This window comes from Vipera berus (genome assembly GCF_964194415.1).
Source record: "Vipera berus genome assembly, chromosome: Z".
NCBI lineage: Eukaryota > Metazoa > Chordata > Lepidosauria > Squamata > Viperidae > Vipera > Vipera berus.
Window position 1 is genome coordinate 42,438,475 of NC_138205.1, and position 21,576 is coordinate 42,460,050.

General features: G+C 37.0%; 1 protein-coding gene across 6 annotated transcripts in view; it reads right to left on the reverse strand.

The window, feature by feature from the left end:
- The window catches only part of SLC4A1 (solute carrier family 4 member 1 (Diego blood group)), a 71,592-nt gene extending 50,676 nt beyond the window's left edge, over window positions 1-20,916 (reverse strand). For 2 of the 6 annotated variants that reach the window (XR_014028603.1, XM_081344995.1), the window contains exons 1-4: window positions 15,652-15,694; window positions 15,390-15,486; window positions 13,172-13,288; window positions 7,447-7,599 (exon numbers count right to left, since the gene is read on the reverse strand). Coding sequence is in view for 3 of the 6 variants with exons in the window: in XM_081344995.1 (XP_081201121.1) it covers window positions 7,447-7,591 (145 nt within the window). In the remaining 3 variants the exon portion in view is untranslated. Of the gene's footprint in view, window positions 1-7,446; window positions 7,600-13,171; window positions 14,581-15,389; window positions 15,487-15,651; window positions 15,747-20,770 lie in introns of those variants that run through there. The other 4 variants (XM_081344999.1, XM_081344998.1, XM_081344997.1 and 1 more) reach the window with 3 other exon arrangements.
- Window positions 20,917-21,576: the final 660 nt, after the last annotated feature.

Below are 21,576 nucleotides of genomic sequence, written 5' to 3' on the forward strand. Positions count from 1 at the left end.
AACCACCCTCTGTATTACACCTGTTTGAATGCAGTACTTTTTATCCATGATTTTATCCATGATTAGCTCATGATATTACATTCATACTTGCTGGAATCTGGACACTCCTTGCCTCTTTTGACCTACATGAATGTCAAGTAAATGACAGCAGCTTTTAACCCTAACCCTAACTAGAGCTTTTGTGGGTGATTGTGTTATGCAAACCCAATTCCTTGGGTTAGTTTGTGACTCAGCATATTGTTTGACCCCAGAAAATGGGCTAAGACAAGGAAGGTCTATTGTATGTGAACCTATTCTTAGGTCTGCCAATAGGACTCAGGTAGAAAAATAGATACATCACAGTTCATCTCACAAACCAGCTCTGGTAATTTATTGGGCAAAATCCTGTGCACTGTGTGAACGAGGAGGAAATACCATTGCCTTTCTTTTGGGGCAATAATGTTTGGGTGGTGGACCTATCATTAAGCAAAGTGATGCAATGAGAATTGTGTCCTTTTCACACTAGGGATGAGTGTTCTTTTTCTAGTAAATTTACAGTGAACTTTGCATCTCCATTTTCTTATTCTTAATTTTCATCTGAGACTAGTGCAAAAGCAACATAAAGTTGTTTTTTTGGAATTTGGAGGGAATGTTCTCTAGTTATAAAGTTATTTAATGAAAGATTGACCTTTTGAAAGAATCACTTATTGAAGTGGGTGGCTGTAGAAATCAAATAAATAAATATTGAAATTTTCAATATGAGATAGTTTGGCATTAGTACAACCTTTACTTCTTCATTCCGTTCATTGATTGAAGTTTGGTATGAATTTTGGAGCAAAGAAAAACATGGCAAACAACTTCAATGCTATATTTCTAACTATTTGTGCCAAAATAGGAATAATCCAAGGAAAAAAACTTGGTGCCCTAATGTGGAATGGAATACAGTTGGAAAGAGAGTATCAATATTGCAAGATGTTTCTGACTGGTAAAAATTGTTGCTACTATGTAAAATACAATTTAATAATCATAATAATAGTAATTTGTCTAGACGCCCAAGGAATTCTCAAGTTATGATTCATATATTTCTCTTTTAACCAGTAAATTAAATCCCTGTTTATTTATTTAAAGCTTGAGCAGGTGACTGAATCTCTACAACATGCCACACAATATATATCTCAAGTAACAGGGAAAACTCTATTTTCAGTGTATCTTTGGGATAAAAAGGAGCACCTAACACTTCCTGCCATTGCCATCCCTTTACACATATTAAAAATTAGCACAGCCATTCTGAATATTTTGCCCCTTATTCAGCTGCAGTTTTAAAAAATATGGAGTTGTGCAAGTAACCTACTAACCTTCTCCAACTTGGATGGGATCAAACACCATGAATCTGTTGGGGAATTATGGGGACTGTGATCCAAACAATTTGTGGTAGCAATAGATTGTTAAAAGCTGAGCTATCCTGTCCTTTTTGTGGGACCCCAATTATTTTTGGCCAGCCATAGAAAATTAGTTATGATATTATTTTGAGTGATTGAGGAAGAACATTCCTAAAAGTCTGCCTTTCCACTTCTATTCATTGCTGGAGCAAATCTGGAACAAGAGGTGACATATATTCACACATATTCAGCCAGTTTGGGAAAGCAAAACAATGGAAAGGGACATTTGTGAGCCTGAAATCAATCAAGATCATGCAATTGGCTTTACTTTCAAATTCAGGTTAAAAAAAAGGGATCAAGTTGAGGATTTCAGGGGAGAGAAGAAAAGATGAAGTGAATAGACCTTCCCCCCCCTTTTCCACTAGAAATGGACTGGTTCTTATTCATAGCTGTCTAATAATAGAAAATGTTTGAAAGACTGTCTCCAAAAGTGTCCAAAAAATTATTTTACCCAAAGTAAAATAATTTTCCTTTACAAAATCTTATGTAATGAAGTTTATATTCATCATACATGGAAATATTTGCTTTTCTCACCAACCATCATGTCCCACAACATTATGAACTGATAGTACCATACTTATTATATCCTACAATTCTAAGAAAAAAATAACTCTTTGTAATGGAATGTTTGTGAAAACATTTTCAGAAACTTTTTCAGGTTTCACATTCCTTAGGTGTGAAAGTGGGGCTTCCAACATTTACAAGCAACTCTACTTTGGTATATGCCCAAACCCTTATCTAGATTCTATTCTATTCTATTCTATTCTATTCTATTCTATTCTATTCTATTCTATTCTATTCTATTCTATTCTATTCTATTCTATTCTATTCTATTCTATTCTATTCTATTCTATTCTATTCTATTCTATTCTATTCTATTCTACTCTACTCTACTCTACTCTACTCTACTCTACTCTACTCTACTCTACTCTACTCTACTCTACTCTACTATATTATAGTCCGTTCCATTCCATTTCATTCTGTTTCATTCTGTTTCAGTTCAATTCAATTTCTCTCTGTCCATATATAATTCAAAATAATAATACCGTACATGGTGACATTCAAATTAAAAAGAAACATTTCCAATAGATAAGAAGAATATATTTCCTTCTGCATTAACTATGGAGCAACCCTAAGGATGAAACAGAATAGTTCCCAGTGTGGAACAGAAACTTGCATTTCTAAGTTAAACATGTATTCCATCCATTCATACTTAAAAAAAAAAATTAAAAACACAGCAATATTTCCTATGTTTCCATGTTCTAGGCAAAAATGCTTCAGCTAATCCTCATATTTGGCTACAGTTTTGCAGATATATTATACTGCATTCTTGTTTTCTTGCAGCAAAAAGACCACCTTTTTATTCTGCACTGATCACACAGATTTCAGCCTGCTTCACCAACCTTACCTTGAAAACAACTTCCACAGTCCGACATTCAAGAAGGAGAAAAAAACCCATGTGAAATTTTGGCTCTATAAATCCCCTCTTTGGCAACTGCACAAGACACACTGACTCCACCCTTACGTTCCTGTCACAAGTGGTTCTTGTGTTCATAGTAAATTCATAACCACTTTACGTTTGCTGACAGTAAATATAAGGCATTTGGTTCTTTTCTGGGTGAGGGGACAAGCCATTAAATGGCTAGAAATCACAGCTCAAGTTTAAAACAAGATTATTCAAAATCAGTCACATACTTGTATTTGTATGCCACCTATTTAAGAATTCCAAGCAGATTACATTAGGAACAACATAAAATAACAGAGTTGGAAGGGACTTTGGAGGTCTTCTACTCCAACCCTCTGCGCAGGCAAGAGACCCTGTCCCATTCCAGACAAATAGCTGTCCATAAAAGAAATTAAGTTGGCAAATTATACTTGATACTTCTGGTCCATAAAAGGGGCAGAATTGCAGGAAAAAAAATTAGCAACACAGAACTCAGTAGAAAGAAGACAAGTTAGGAGGGTCCATCGTTTCTGTGAATGGTAGCACTGTCCACTAGATCAGGAGACAGTAAGGGGGAAGATGTCATTCATTCTGGGATCCTTATGCTTTTTGATCTAGCCCCATTGAAGTGCAATTTCTAAAATTTGGAACATTAACTTACAGAATTGTGTCTAATTGCACTAAATATAAATAAAATATTAAGTATTTAAATGTTCATAGATTAATGGCATAGTAGAATTGGAAGGGACCTGAAAACCCCCTAAGATCTCCTGCACCTCTGACAGATATCCATCCAGCCTGTTTGAAGACCTCTAGCAAAGAAAACTATTGACTATCTGACAACTCAAGCAGTCAGGAAGTTCTTTCTGACATCTAGCTTGATCTCCTTTCTTGTAATTTTAATCCATTGGTTCTAGTGCTGCCGTCTTGGGCAATAAAGACACGCTGTCAAATTTGCTCAGCAAGATTAACCAATCATTGACAGAGTTTACACTTCACTCTGTCATGGTTTGCTTAACTTTGGCTTGGTGAATAAACTATAACTGGTTGTATATGCTTACTTAAGACCCATGGTTTATAAACTGCATTGGCAGGAATCACTGAAACAGCTAAGTCAAAATTAAAATTAAAAATCTACACACATATTATGACTTAACGTGATGTGTAAATTCAGGCAATGCAATCCTTGTCTCAGGCACTAATTCTAATTGAAACAATTGAATAAAATGCTACCTGTTCTTCCTGATTAGCAGAATAACAGAACAAAATAGCAGAGTTGGAAGTGACCTTGGAGGTCTTCTAGTCCAGTCCCCTGCTCAGGCAGGAAACTTAATAACATTTCAGAAAAATAGTTGTCCTATCTCTTTTTTAAAAGTTCCACTGTTGGAGCATTCACAACTTTTGGAGGCAAGTTGTTTCACCCATTAATTGTTCTAAGGGTCAAGAAATTTTTACTTAGTTCTAGGTTGCTTCTCTCCTTGATCAGTTTCCATCCATTGTCCTGCCTTCAGGTGCTTTGGAGCAGAGGTCCCCAACCTTTTGGGCACCAGGGCCCAGTTATGAGAGAGGTTTTTCTGTGGACCAGAGAGTGTGTGGTTTTGTGCGCTGCCTGCATCATGTGGATGGGGCTTTGCTTGTTTGTGTGGCACGGTTGCTGGCATGCAATGGCCCAGTACCGGTCCACGGACCAGGGTTGGGGACCCTTTCTTTGGAGAATAGGTGATTCCCTCCATAATTAATATGGCAGGAAACTTAGTAATGAACTTGATAGGATTGTAATTACACAGTAAAAAATAACCATATTTTAGTTGAGGAACAGAGTAATGTTCATTAAGTATGGAATGCAAAAAGGGAGACTTAACCAAGTTTATAGTGACAAAAATGGCACTATGTCACAGATTAATTAAGAGGAAGAGCAGAATAAAAATTAAATAACAATGATGATGAAGATGATGATGATGGAGATTGAATTTTCAATATAGTACAGAAGAAAATAAAAAAAGTCTTCCCCCTTCTCGCATTGTGGTTTTCATGAATTGCCCTACCTTTTCATGCTTAATCTTTAGTTTCAAAAGAAAAGAGATAGTTCCTAAATCACTTTTATAAACTTTTACAAATACATAGGCCTGAGCTACCAAAATTCAGACAATCAATATCTGGCAGTAAAGAGATACAGAAAACCATTTCTTTGATTCCATCTACTGCTCTTGCAAATTTTTAAAACTATGATCTGATATCCCTAACATGTACATACACACATTCATGTATCAGAACTGATGGTTCAGAGAATGGACAAAGAAAATCCAAAATGGTAGTCACTTCTGGCTACAGCCATATGATTTTTTTTCTCTCCTTACTAGCAGGCGCAGGATGGATTATGCAAAGAAGCAACTTTATCTTTATTTACATAATTGATACAGGCAAATTCAACCATTATTTGCACAGAATTCAAATTACCTGAATTCAGAGTTTTAGTTCTATAGGTTTTTTTAATACACAGAATTATAACTGAAATAGGTATTTCAGTCATCCTATGAATCATGTTTTCCTTCCATTGACCCCTGTTGTCTAAAATTAGTCTATAGTCTCTTTGAGGATGAGATTGGTTTCGTTGTGTTGGCTAATAGCTCTGTCAAGCACCATGTTCTGATGCCATTACTTGGTGGGTGATTCACATGGCCTTCTGTACTGAAATTAAGTTCTAGGTAGGAAATTGTGAAGTAGCCTTCGTGTTTCTTACTGTCACTTGATCACACCCACCAATAATGAAAGAATCTGCTTTTAACTGGCTATAAACAGAAACAACTTAAACTCAATTGGGTTTGTCTTCATTTCAAACACAACTCGTATTTATCATCAATAGTGGAATGTTCAAGGAACAACTGAAATCCAGTGTCCTTGTGGGGGACAGATTGCCTGATAAGGGGACAAAGCTCACTGACTTTCCCTCTGTTGGTTACTGTCAACAGGGAAGGGCCAACTTCTACTGGCCGCAACCAATTCACTCAACACAAGGACATCCATGCTACTAACCTATCTTTCTAATTAGCTAGGAAGTGTTATGTAATTTTTCAATTGATGATTGTATAATCCTCGAGTTAGAAACCCAAAACTGCAAACTATTTTGATTTAGAAAATCAAACTTTCTCAAAACATTCTTTTTAGTGATTTTCCTCAGCAAAATTGTTCCCTCCATTGCTACTTTTGTTCATTAGTGCTTTCCTACCAGAATTTGTACCAATGTATAGCATGGTCATTTATCTTTTTACAGTGTGGCAGCAATTATAGCTTTGAATGTGAGTTGATGGTGCCTACTGAAATTTCAGAAGGGAATTGTTGATCCTTATCTTCCTTTTGTATAATATATATATGTTATGTGTGTGTATGTGTGTGTGTGTGTTAAATGCTTGTTAACTATTTAGATTACCTTAAAGGTAAAGGTAAAGGTTCCCCCGCACATGCGTGCTAGTCGTTTCCAACTCTAGGGGTCGGTGCTCATCTCCGTTTCAAAGCCGAAGAGCCAGCGCTTGTCCGAGGACGTCTCCGTGGTCATGTGGCCGGCATGACTAGACACCAAAGGCGCACGGAACACTGTTACCTTCCCACCGTAGTGGTCCCTATTTTTCTACTTGCATTTTTACGTGCTTTCGAACTGCTAGGTTGGCAGAAGCTGGGACAAATAACAGGCGCTCACTCTGTTATGCGGTACTCGGGATTCAACCCGCCAAACTGCCGACCTTCTGATCGACAAGCTCAGCGTCCTAACCCACTGAGCCACCACGTCTCTTACTAGATTACCTTGCTAGGCCCCAAACATGGGACAAATCTTTATTTCCTGTTTCAGCCTAACCGAAGGCCATCGACAGACAGTGACAGCTCATATTTGTGTAAATTTTTTTTTAGATTTCTAACAAAGTATTAAAGGGAGAGTGATATGCATTTCAAACGTATTTGTTTTCATCAGTCAGCCATACCCTTCTGAGATTCGAACCTGGGCTGATTGCACATTAGGCAGTTGTTTTTACCTCTAGGCCACAAGCTCTATCTCACTTTGTTAGCTGAGAAGCAAGGGAGATATGTGTTAAATGCTTGTTAACTGTTTTTAGATTACCTTGCTAGGCCCCAAACATGGGACAAATCTTTATTTCCTGTTTCAGCCTAACCGAAGGCCATCGACAGGCAGTAGTCACAACAGTGACAGCTCATATTTGTGTAAATTTTTTAGATTGCTAACAAAGTAAAACAAATAAGTTTGAAATGCATATCAGTCTCCCTTAATTCTTTGATTTGTGAAGATAATGCTTCTGATAATTTCAGTGGTTCTGATAATTTCAGTGCAACTTTTAATGCTTCAAAGCACTTCACATATATTATTTTGGTGTGATGTTACAATAATCCACTCTGTTAAGTAGGTGAAGGTATTTTCTTCTGATATTGCAGGTGGGAAACTCAGTCTGAGGATGGCTTGCCTAAAGCTACTTAGTGAGTGAACTTGTGGTGGAAGAAAGGTTCAAGAGGGAAATTCCTGGTTTGCAGGAATTGAGCCCACTACATGCCACTGAAGATGCCACTGCACACACTCACTTGTGTCCACATGCCTCTGATAGGATCCTGCTTTCCCCATGGATACCCTCTCCAGTCTCCTTCTTTTACTCAGATGATACATTCCCTGGTGACCAGGCCAGGAGTACTGACTGAACGATATACAGAAATGCTGGCAAATGCTCATCTGGTGAACTGAAAATGCAGAAGTGAGAAGGAGAGACTATGGCAAGGCGTATCTTGCCAAATAAAGTGAGAGTGCTGTTTTTCTTATTAGTTGACTCTAGCTTATCTGTCCATCTAGTTCCCAGACCCCGAATCATACACTCCTAGATCTTCTCTCCAGAGTTCAGTCCTGGATGTGCTGCTGCAGCCATATGACAATTTACAATATTTTGGCAAGATTGATGATTGGACAGAGGTAGTGAAAAAACCCATTAAAGTCACTGTAGACACGTTTACAGCATTCAAACTTTGTCAGTAACTTTCCTATAAATATCCCTCCCATTAGGTAAAGCAAGACAACTGTCTCAGATGGTAGATGCCAGGAGGCAGCAACAGATGTGGAAAATAGAACTTTCTGCACCACGCACCCTGCCCTGCCCCTATTAACGCTCTGGAAGACAGACCGCTGCATGAAAGACAAATAAAATTGCTATACCTCTATCTCCCTTGGGAAAGTAATCAAGCCTAAACCAAACACACTTTTTTATACATAAATGATAGACTGAAGGCACCATCCTGTAAATCACCTTAGATAGCAAAATATCTTGGTCTAATATGACTGCAAGACTATCATTTTGTACCATTTGGGAAAAAGGATTGAAGCTCCCCTTTGATAATTAGTATTGCATAGGATGTTTCCAGCTGCTTTGCTTTTCAAAGATGGTTACAGATTTCTCTTCTTGATCCTTGGCAGAAGCACTATATCACTTTCAGCATGGGAAACTGAAAGTTCAATAGCCATTATGTTTTCAGCACTTCTCTCTTCTGTGCTGAATCCCATATCCTAAGCTATATACCAAAATCCAGCTTTGCTAGAAAGCAAGTTGAGATGGAATGAAAATAGGATATTGGAAAATATTTAATAGACAAAAGAAATTTGGCAAATTTAACTTTATATTCAAAATGTGCCAGGTTTCATTTCTTTAATTTCTACTGAGGGTCATAGTTAAAATTTAAAATAAAATTGCCACAAATTGGTTCCAAATTTTCCAAAATCTCACCATTGAATGAAATGTAGTAGTCACTTTTTCCAAGGGAAATCAAACTTCCCTTCTCCAATAGAACATAAAAGCCAAATATTATTGTCTGATGGTTCTTGTATGTGTGTACCTTGGAATTAGGGTCGATTCCTGATGACAAGTATCTGCAGTTTCCTTGGTGAGGTTTTTGGGAAGTGGTTTACCATAGCCTCCTTCTCAGGTCTGAGTGGGAATGACTCGCCCAAGGTCATCTAGCTGACTTTGTGCCTAGTGTGATACTAGAACTCATGGTCTCCCTGTTTCTAGCCTGGTGCTTTTACCCACTTCCATCAAAGTGATCCCCTTCATGGATTACTGCCTTGTCGTGGTGAAGGGGCTTGCGTAATTCAATGAAGCTATGAGCTATGCCGTGCAGGGCCACCCAAGATGGAAAGGTCATAGCAGAGAGTTCTGACAAAACGTGATCCACTGGAGAAGGAAATGGCAACCCACTCCAGTATCTTTGCCATGAAAACCCTATGGACAGTACCAAAAGGCAAAACGATATGACGCTGGAAGAGGAGCCCCTCAGGTCGGAAGGCGTCCAATATGCTACTGGGGAAGAGCAGAGGGCTAGTACTAGTAGTGCCAGAAAGAATGAAGCAACTGGGCCAAAGCCGAAAGGGCGCTCAGCTGTGGATGTGTCTGGTGGTGAAAGGAAAGTCCGATGCTGTAAAGATTTTTTCTCCATAGGAACCTGGAATGTAAGATCCATGAATCAAGGAAAGCTGGACGTGGTCAAAAAAGAGATGACAAGACTGAACATCGACATCTTAGGAATCAGCGAACTAAAATGGACAGGAATGGGTGAATTTAATTCAGATGACCATCAGGTATACTACTGTGGGCAAGAATCCCTCAGAAGAAATGGAGTGGCCTTCATAGTCAATAAAAGAGTAGGAAAAGCAATACTGGGATACAATCCTCAAAATGACAGAATGATCTCAGTTCGAATCCAAGGCAAACCATTCAATATCACAGTAGTCCAAGTCTATGCCCCAACCACCAGTGCTGAAGAGGATGAAATTGACTGGTTTTATGAAGCCCTACAGCACCTTATAGAACTAACACCCAAAAATGATGTCCTTATCATCAGGGGGGATTGGAATACTAAAGTAGGAAGCCAAAAGATAAGCAGAATAACAGGCAAGTTTGGCCTTGGAGTACAAAATGAAGCAGGGCACAGGCTGATAGAATTTTGTCAAGAGAATACGATGGTCATAGCAAACACTCTTTTCCAACAACCCAAGAGACGGCTCTACACATGGACATCACCAGACGGTCAACACAGAAATCAGATAGACTATATGCTCTGCAGCCAAAGATGGAGAAGCTCTATACAGTCAGTAAAAACAAGACCAGGAGCTGACTGTGTCTCAGACCATGAGCTTCTCATTGCAAAGTTTAGGCTTAAACTGAAGAAAGTAGGAAAAAGCACTAGGCCACTCAGGTATGAATTAAATCATATGCCTGTTGAATATACAGTAGAGGTGACAAATAGATTTAAGGAATTAGATCTGATAGACAGAGTGCCTGAAGAACTATGGACAGAGGTTCGCAACATTGTACAACAGGTAGCAACCAAAACCATCCCAAAGAAAAAGAAATGCAAGAAAGCAAACTCGTTGTCTGAGGAAGCTTTGCAAATAGCTGAGGAAAGAAGGGAAGCAAAAGGCAAGGGAGAAAAAGAAAGATACGCCCAATTGAATGCAAAATTCCAGAGAATAGCTAGAAGAGATAAGAATTCCTTCTTAAATGAACAGTGCAAAGAAAGAAGAAAACAATAGAATAGGGAGGACCAGAGATCTTTTCAAGAAAATTGGAGAGATGAAGGGAATGTTTCATGCAAAAATGGGCATGATAAAGGACCAAAATGGCAGGGACCTAACAGAGGCAGAAGAGATTAAGAAGAGGTGGCAAACCTACACAGAAGAACTATACAAGAATGAGCTTAATGTCCCTGATATTCACAATGAGGTGGTCACTGACCTCGAGCCAGACATCCTAGAATGTGAAGTGAAGTGGGCCTTAGAAAATCTGAGCAACAACAAAGCTAGTGGAGGTGACAGTATTCCAGCTGAGCTATTCAAAATCTTAAAAGACGATGCAGTAAAAGTGCTACACTCAATTTGCCAGCAAATTTGGAAAACTCAACAGTGGCCACAGGATTGAAAAAGATCAGTTTACATTCCAATTCCAATGAAAGGCAGTGCCAAAGAATGTTCAAACTATCGCACCATTGCACTCATTTTTCATGCTAGTAAAGTTATGCTTAAAATCCTACAAGCTAGCAGTATGTGGATCGAGAACTACCAGAAGTACAGGCAGGATTTCGAAGAGGCAGAGGAACTAGAGATCAAATTGCCAACATACGCTGGATCATGGAGAAAGCTAGAGAGTTCCAGAAAAACAGCTACTTCTGCTTCATTGACTATGCTAAAGCCTTTGATTGTGTGGATCATAACAAACTGTGGCAAGTTCTTAAAGAGATGGGAGTACCAGACCATCTTATTTGTCTCTTGAGAAACCTATATGTGGGCCAAGAAGCAACAGTGAGAACTGGACACAGAAGCACTGATTGGTTCAAAATTGGGAAAGGAGTCCGGCAAAGCTGTATACTGTCGCCCTGCCTATTTAACTTATATGCAGAGCACATCATGAGAAAGGCAGGGCTAGATGAATCAAAAGTTGGAATTAAGATTGCCGGAAGAAATATCAACAACCTAAGATATGCAGATGATACCACTCTAATGGCAGAAAGTGAAGAAGAACTAAAGAGCCTCTTGTTGCGGGTGAAGAAGGAGAGTGCAAAACTTGGGTTGAAACTTAACATTAAGAAAACCAAGATCATGGCATCTGGCCCTCTCAATTCCTGGCAAATAGATGGGGAAGAAATGGAGGTAGTGACAGATTTTATTTTCCTGGGCTCCAAGATCACTGCAGATGGGGACTGTAGCTCCTCGGGAGGAAAACAATGGCAAATCTAGACAGCACACTAAAAAGCAGAGACATCACCATGTCAACAAAAGTGCGTATAGTCAAGGCTATGGTCTTCCCAGTTGCAATGTATGGCAGTGAAAGTTGGACCATAAAAAAGGGTGAGCGCCAAAGAATTGAGGCCTTTGAACTGTGGTGCTGGAGAAGACTCCTGCGAGTCCCTTGGACTGCAAGGCGATCAAACCGGTCAGTCCTAGAGGAGATCAACCCTGACTGCTCTTTAGAAGGCCAGATCCTGAAGCTAAAACTCAAATACTTTGGCCACCTAATGAGAAGGAAGGACTCACTGGAGAAGAGCCTAATGCTGGGAAAGATTGAGGGCAATAGAAGAAGGGGATGACAGAGAATGAGGTGGCTGGATGGAGTCACTGAAGCAGTAGGCGTGAGCTTAAATGGACTCCGGAAGATGGTAGAGGACAGGAAGGCCTGGAGGAACGTTGTCCATAGGGTCGTGATGAGTCGGACACGACTTCGCAGCTAACAACAACAACAATCAAAGTGATTTTCAGTTAGTTCTTAAATAATACCCCCCCCCCAAAAAAATGCTTTTTGGCTTTTGGGGATCAGTGTCTCAAACAACATCTTTCTTCCATCCACGCTAATGCACATAATCTTTCAGCCTCTCCTTATTCCTTAAATAGGAATACATGTGTTATTTTATTACGTATATTATTTCCTTGCTCTTAAGATTCAGGGAAAAATTTTTTTAATGGTAAAGGCGTAAAGAGCATGCAAGTACTGTCACAGTGGCTGCTGTTTCTATCTCATTGCCAGCCCCCAAGTATTAGCCAAGATACAGGCAAAGATTTGGTCTATATATATTTCTCACTCATTCAAATAAATATTATATTTTTTCATGTAGAAAACTATTATAGCAAGGATATGTTGTTATCAGAATTTTTCAATTTGTTTTTACTTGTAGGCATTGTGGATATATTCCCATTTCTGAAAAAATATGCAAAACAAAACAATCTTCCTCTAAGACAACCCACAATAGGAAAATATTTTTGTTCGCTCCTTTCCCTTTGGGATAGTTCTTTACTTGCAAGGAATTTTTCAGCTAGGAGAGCACTCAAAAATTATGGAGAGATTGAACATTTCTCAATACCACACTCGTTAAGGGCATATATATATATTTTAAATGGTGGGTAGGGTTAAAAGCTCCAATCCAGACTTGGACTATGATATGGGGGGGGGGGAGTTTCAAACAATTTCTGATTTCAGAAGAATCTTGAAAGCATCAATCAACTTATTTTCAACTTAATTTCACTTCAAGAACTTTCTCAGGAAAATATAGCAGAGATGATTAAATATAATTCTGAGAATAAAGACTTGAGGATGGAACTATATAAAATAAAAATCTTGATTTAATTCAAATGGTACTGATTAAGAAAGACAATGATCAGGGGAAAAAAAGATTAAAATGAAATTCCACGAAAGAGATGGAGTATTCCAGAAAGAATATTTTAAAAAGAGACATTTGTTTGAATATGGCTAAGAAATGGGAAAAATTTGAAAAGTATTACTTTTAGAGGGAAGCTTTTTTTCCCCTTTTTTCCTCTTTCTTTTAATTAATATAATTGTGGTTTTTTTTCTTTTCTTCTTTCTTTTCTTTTTGTTTTACTCTTCTAAGCTGAAATGATCTAAACAAAAGTAAAATAAAAAAATGTGTCTTAATGAGTTTTAAAGGATTAGATGATTAAAACTATTGAAGGGAATATTTAAAGTTTAAATAGATTAAATATATTCTTAGCTAAGGTTAAAAAGAATGGGAAATCGAGGGAATAAATATATATTGTTAGGAGAAATATATATTTTTATATGTTGTTTTTTGTAGTCTAGTACTCTTGTCTTTTTTTTCTCTCTCCTCTTTTCTTCTTTGTTTCTCCCTTTCTTTTCTTTTTACTTTTCTCATTTTTGTCTTCTCTTTTCTCTTTTTTTTGTTTATTTAGAAATATAAAACATAAGAGGGTCTATATGGAAAAAACAGAACTAAATACACGAATATAAATATAGTTGAATGTTGAAATGAATGTTATTTGTAAGAATATTTAGAATTTGGAGGGAGAAATAAGCTGTTCTTTTTCTTTTTTGTTATGGTTGTTTCTTTTTACTTTTTTACTTATTGATTGGGAAATACAAAAGCATGAGAGGGTTGGTATGGAAAAACAAACAAAAAAACAAAATGAAATCCACCAATGAAAATATAGCTAAGTGCTAGTACAGATTGTCACTTGTAAAAATATTTAGAACTTGGGGGAAGAAACAAGCTGAAATAAACATGGAGACAGGATTTATGATAAGGCAAATAAAACAATACACAGGACTAACGAAACTATATATTTAACTGTTGTTAAGCAAGAAAAACTGTCTTAATCTAAGGTTTTGCAAAGAAAGATATGTTGGGGAAAGGAGAAATCAAATGAAATTAACATATGAAATATAGATCATAGAAATTAATTGTTCAGAATTATCTTATAAATGTTACCCAGTCAACATTCTGTTTTATAATGATTTATGTTATATTTTAAAAAATCCAATAAAATATTTACAAAAAAAACCCCCAACAATTTCAATTTTCCTTTCTACTGTGAATGAACGGAAAGAGTATACATGAAAATAAATGTATAGGCTTCCTGGTTGCCTGCATCGGTTGAGGCTAATGAAGTGGATGCATTATTTTGTTTTTACAACATTTTTTTGTATTTGTAAGTCACCCATTTATTTTAGAAATAACATAATGTAATAAAGTCCTTTGGTTACTTTTTGGTGATGTAACGATGTTGCCCCACATCAAATGGAGTTTACAGGCATAGTCTTAGTTATTGTAAAGAAATATCTTCCCAAACCTACTCTTCATGAATCTGAGCCAGTAGCACATTTAGAATCTATCTTGAAGAGGCAAAACTGAGTAAGTAACTTATCCAATCATAGTCATATCCAGATGTCACTTCTTTCACCTCTTTCCAAATATCATCACAGCAGTGATGTGGGGACCAGGTGCAATTCCACATTCCAGAGATTGATCTGAAAGGCCCTTAAACACAGAGCTGATGTACCAATTTTTAGTAAAGGACTATGCATCACTATGCACGTTACTGGAGGAATTCAGTGTATTAGATTGAAAGGGAAGGACTCAAATATTGCCATACTAAACTGAACTTAATGAAGTTTATATTAGTCATGAATAATTTAAAATCCATTAATTTCACTGGATTTAAATTAGCCGAGACTTTTGGCTTCCTGGTATATCATTAAAGACCTCATTTTCTCACAATCTGAAGTTATTGTGCAGCGGCTTCTTTAAAATCTTCAAGATATCTTCCTCTGACTGACAACTGCAGTCAATGAACCTTTGGAAGACAATGTCTCCCAATGTACTAGTTGGCCTTAGGTACATTTTTCCTTTGTATAGTATTGCTCTCTTTGAGAATCCCTTTTCAGCAGAACTGGTTTGCAGAAAATGACAACTGACACATCCACCATGGGACTCTTGTTTGCTGGAGCAGTGGGCACATTCTCAAATATCTGGGTATGTGGCTTAGCCTTTATGAATATTCCTTTAAAACAGGATCAATTTATGATCCAACTTCTAAACAACATCTATATTAAACATATTCAGATGTACAAAGTGGAATCCTAAATCCTGCCAAAATTTCTGCAACCTCATACAATCCAATACTACATGACAAGTTTGCCCTCAAAGATGTCTGCACTTTTCTTCAATTGATTTGAATTACTCACTGTCTCCACTTGCAAGTGACATATTAGACTGTTTCAATGAAGAGTCTCCATACGCCTCCAAATCAAGTTTCGCCTTAATCCCAGATTCATATTCCTCCTTTGAGAGGGAAAATATTAAATAAGCTTATAAAAACACATACTAATATTAATGTATTAAGCAATTCATCAAACTTTGGTGCTGATTAAACAGCAGTTTCCTCCCAATTCAAGGCTTATTTCTGAAATTCATATGCAAGTAGAAGTAACCTATTTTCTCTCTCACCTGATATGCCATTCCCTCTTGGCTTCTGGTCCCTCTTTTGTATCCTTCTTGTTCTCTTCTTAATGCTTAGCCTGGAGATAACATTCCCTGGTTGACTGTTTTAGTTTGAAATGCAGAAGAACAAAGATAAATTATGAAGTTAGAAACATGGAACACAGCTCTACCTTCAAGGAAATCTTAGAGCAGATTGCTTGCAGTACTATTTGAGTCAGTCCACACAAAACTGACATATTGGGGTACCTTGTGGAAGTAAACAGAGGCAGAAGACCAGAACCATTTCAGTAGCAGTGCCTTGTGACTCCTATGGTGATCAATAATAATAATAATAATAATAATAATAATAATAATAATAATAATAATAATAATAATAATAATAATAATAATAATAATAATAAGTTGGAAGGGACCTTGGAGGTCATCTAGTCCAACCCCCTGATCAGGCAGGAAACCCTATACCATTTCAGACAAATGGCTGTCCAGTCTCTTCTTAAAAACTTCCAGTGTTGGAGCATTCACAGCTTTTGGAGGCAAGCCGTTCCACTGATTAATTGTTCTAACTGTCAGGAAGTTTCTCCTTAGTTCTAGGTTGCTTCTCTCCTTGATTAGTTTCCATCCGTTGCTTCTTGTCCTGCTTTCAGGTGCTTTGGAGAATAGCTTGACTCCCTCTTCTTTGTGGCAGCCCCTGAGATATTGGAACACTGCTATCATGTCCCCCCTCGTCCTTCTCTTCATTAAACTACAATACCCAATTCCAGCAGCCGTTCCTTAAATGTTTTAGTCTCCAGTCCCCTAATCATCTTTGTTGCTCTTCTCTGTACTCTTTCTGTTGTTATTGTTGCTATGTCCTGCAATGAATATAACCAACTGAAAACTATTTTAATTCAATTTCTGGTTGCTTCTAGATGGGCCCTCTTCTTGTCAACTGCTCTTCTTCATTCATTTTTTTACAGCAGATCCAGATAACAGCATTATCAGCCCATTGCATTCCAGTATTTTCTCTGTTGTTCTCCCAGCTAGGCAAATTTTTATAGTAAAATTGATTTGCAACAGCCTCTGTCATTACATTCAAACATGTCTAAGCTTTAAAGAAAGCATATACTTAACATTTTAGCCTCTATAGTACAGCCCTTGTGGGCTATAATATCACGCCAAAGAGAATAGAATTAGTTTTCTGAGATCAAAATATTTCCCCCTAATTTCCAATATTCAGGTACTGGCTATGATTATTCAGTAGCAAAAGAGAGACCACCAGTAGATGTTCCTTATTATTATTATTGAAAATATTTTAGATCTGTGCTTTGGTGATCTTTTTTCTTTTATAACAATTGCATCTTATAATTTTAACAAAAATATAATCCATACATATGGATGATATTCAGTGTGTTAAATTGCTTTGAAGCAACCTAGAAGGGATACTTATCTACCTATGGTAGATTTCAGAGTAAGTTGCAACCTGAAATGCATTATTAAGCAACTTTGTGACAACCATACACATCAGCATATTTGGTATGTAATGCACTTGGATCTGATCACCAAATCCTTCCAAAAGAATTGGAATTTCATTACTACAATCAAATTGAGACATATACACACAGAAATAGACAGGCAGGCAGACATCCCTGTGCACCCCCATGCGCATACGCACACACACACACACACACACACACACACACACACAGAATGCTCCACAGCCCTTCCTAAAGTTGTAATTAGGAATGTAGCAGAAGTGTGTGTGTGTGTGTGTGTGTGTGTGTGTGAAATAAAATAAAAACTAAGCAATTAGGATTTTTTCTTTCAGGCTTTTGCCTAGAAAAATTGTGCAGTTGTGTATAAATAGGAGAGAAAGAGGGGAATTTAAAAGACATTATGACACTAACACTTTTATTTTAAATGCATTTCTTATAACTCCTAGCTGAGAAATTTCAATGTCTACAGTGCCTAGAGGTGACAATTCTAATAATCGTTCACTGCTGTTAGAAAGAAAACAGTGGAGCAGTTACCTCTTTTTAATATCCTTTTTGCAACACTAGGGGGCACTGTAGTAAAAACCGTTGAAACTGCTTAGCCGACTCGCACAATTGCCTTACAATATACTCAGTCGGGAGGCAGATATGGTAGCTTAGTTATGTCTCGCTATCTTTTCTGTGCAATGCACATTCTAAGTTAGTTTACTTTCCCCTTCTTGATTAAACTGCTAAACTGTTCTTTTTTTTGTTGCTTCTATTATAACATAGTACTTGACAAACTTCTTTAGCTTCATTTTTGTCAGTATAATTGCATTCATTTTATGCACAGGAAACATTGAACATTTCCAGTATATCTGGTAGCAATGCTAAGTTTGGAAGTTAAGTTTAAGGCTATTTGTCCATCTATTCCTGATCATTTATCACGTTCTGCTCATAGAAGCTCGTCAAACTATACGTTTGGCATATTTCCTCCCCTGAAAATCAGCATCATCCAATAAGAGTGGAAAATGTGGAAATGGAAAATGCCATTTTTCTTCTCCCTTACCTAGATCTAAAATCTTTTACTAACTGAGAACTTTTAATTAAAAAAAAATCATTGTGACTTTCTTATGAACTTGATCACTGCATTTATGATGTCTTTCAGTCTTTGCTTGGCAATTTGAATTCCCATTTTCCTTAAAGACAGAGAGACAGAAGCTCTGTATGAAGAGTTGTATATCGTGTTCCATTCAGCAATTTGTAGTTTTAAATAATTGCTGATCTGACTTGACATTACAAACAAGTCAGTGAGTCCAGATTAAATTAATAGAATTTTGCACTACTGCACTACTGATAAACATTATCTTTCTCTGCTGTGCAGGTTAGGCTGGACCTTATTAAATTGTAAGAAATTGGCAGCAATGTCTCAGCTTTTCCTGGTAGGCAGAACCCCTTTTATTGCCTATATGCAACCAAAAGGCTGAATTTGGTGGAGATTTGGAAAGGCTTTAGAGAAGCCTTTTCAAACCAGCATCCTTTGGATGGGTTAGACCAGGGGTAGGCAACCTTGGCTCTTTTATGATTTGTGGACTTCAACTCAGCATGGCTGGTTCAGGAATTCTGGGTATTGAAGTCCCCAAGTCATAAAAGAGCCAAGGTTGCCTATCCCTGGGTTAGACTATAAATCCCTTTCTCTTAGCTACTATGGCCATTGGTATGTTGGTATTTGTAATTCATAAAGCCAGGTTTATGCCTTTGTGTGATAAGAAAACCCAATCAACTATGGCTTATTCAACAAATTGAGATTTGATTAAAAGTGTCTTAGTATGATGTCTGAATTAGTACTACGAATTAAATAACTCTCCAGATGTCCATGGAGATTCTCAGTCATCCAGGCCATAGTTATCCCTTCTTCAGCTTCTTGGATGAGAAGCAAAACATCTTCAAAGGAAAAAAAAAAGAAAGTCCAGTTGCCTAGTGAAAAAGCATCTTTGGTATAATTCTTCAGACTTTCTCATTTGGGATCCCATGTCAATTGCTGAATTTGTAATTTAAGCAGAGTCTAATATCCGTACAAGCTGGTGGCTGATTCCCAGTCATCTTATAGTGCAAAATCCACTTACAATCATATAAATATAGAGTTGAAAGAGGCCATTTATGCCATCAAACCCAACTCTCTATAGGAATCCAAATTAAAGCATGCTGGATAAATGTCTGTCTAACCTTTGCTAGACAGAGAAGCCCTTCACCTGACCAAATACTTCACCCTTTTATTCTATAAAATACCACAATTGAAATATAATTTTCAGCTTCATTATCTCTGCACCATTCTTGAAATCTAATTAATCATTTAATACACAGAGGCAATTAAGAACATCATTGAGACATCTGTGATATAATTGTCACTATCTCTGTCATCAATTATATGAAGAAATATAAAGAAGAATGTTTATAACATAAGAACTAATTAATGGACGTCAGTATTTAAACACAATCACTATTAAATGCAACAGTATTGAACAATTCCAGTCCTGTCATCTGAGAAATAATATTCCCAAAAATTAATCTAATGTCATAGGTTTGGATGAGTTAAAATAATTAATGTCTTCCTGTATAGTATTGTTTCTGGGCTTCTAGAATTCATTGTCACAAGATGTGGGAGTGGCAGTTTATATGGTTTTAGAAATAGTTGACAAATTCATGGGAGATAGATGGGTCAATAGCTTTTAACCATTATAACTTTAATCGATCTGATCCCTGTCTAGTCAAAAGCAATATATATTGCTTTGGAGAGACAGGAGAAACTATGTCATCTTGAATGGCTTATCAACTTCTAAGAAATATCAAAGAAATTATACTCTGCAGACACATTTCCAGATTTGATGGACCCTTTATTTTCTCCAGAAACTCAATTTTTGATATTTTATTAAAATATTTTACAGAAGAGACCACATCATCATCATATTACCCAGCTATCTCAAAAGCTCCATAAAATATAATTTAAATACAGAGAATATTCTTTTTATTCATGGTTAGAAACCTTTCTTCCCCTCATTGTATAAACCAGAAAGATAAAAGCTATGCCTTAAGCATTACATAAACCAAGTTCTAAGCATGGGTTTTATGCTACAAGATGGGGACGATTCGTTTAAAAGAACAAAATGTTAAGAGAAGAAAAGTGCAGCAATAAATCCAAACTAATATGAATTAGCACAAAGTAGATTCACTTTGTTTCAAAACTCAAAAATCCCCAGGAAACTTCTGCAGCTATGAAGCATTCCAAGCACTAATATTTCAAGACAAAGATCAAATAGTAAATGAAAAAGAAGCTCCATATCTCCTATCATTTTGTTTTATTAGTATTAGAATTCTAATCATCCTCACCCAATGTGAATTTGTATTCCAATTATCCCTACCCCACATGACACAATGGTGGGAGTGATGGGAGATGTAGTCCAACAAGAATTGGTTGAGAGGGGCCTAGATCTCCCATCACTGGTGTTTTTGAGCTACAAAATGCTAAGCAAAGAGAATTCCTCCAGTCCTTCTTACTTCCAAAATATAGATGCTATTCCTTCCTCAATTATTGTCCTTTATTTCTACTACAGTTTTTGCCTATATCCTGAGCATCTTTCATTGGCTCTTAGAAACTGGAAAACATACAATTCACTCACCTATTTACTTGCAGGGTATTCTTGACGAGAAAGCAACAAAAGTCTAAGCCATGTAGCTTTTTGTTGCTCTATGGAATTCCCGTCTTCTAGTTTCCACCAGTCCACAAGAGTCAGTAATGAGATCACAGCATATTCTAGAGGACCTTCTAAGTCCTGACTCATAGTTAATTCTTTAATCTTGCCCTACCACCTGGCACTTGAGATGCTTCTGGATGTTCTAGATTCTACCTTTTTTCAAGGCCCAGTAAACAACATTATCTTGCATTACCTTATGGTGTTACCTCCCTGCTAACCATCTGTGTCCCCTTGAATTTTCATGGCACGCCCCTCCCATTTGACTACTACTGGCTGTACCATCCTTAGAAATTATTGTAAATGTTGAAAAAGGCTCAGCAAGTCTATCTCTTTTTCCATAAGTCATATTAGTTTCTCAACTTCACATCTTTAAGATAAGGTTCTTTAAAGGTTTCAAGAAAATTCCCTTTCCTGGTTCTAATGGGATTGGGGAAGAAAGCAGAGTACCAAAAGTTGTAGCACTCTTTTGGTGAAATGTTTACCAGAGAACTGTCCCATTAGTACATTTCAGATAATGGGGGAAAGACGAGAATAGGTCATGAACTGTACCCCAGTAATTTCAGATGAACTCTCATGGATGCACTTTACAGAACTATTCTTTAAATAATATAAAATAACATTCTCTTTGAAAGAAGGAACAATTTCACCATAGTCTATATACACAAGATCTGCCATATCCGCCCTGTCTCTAAATTACAAGCACAGATGAGTTCTTATTGTAAAATTGATAG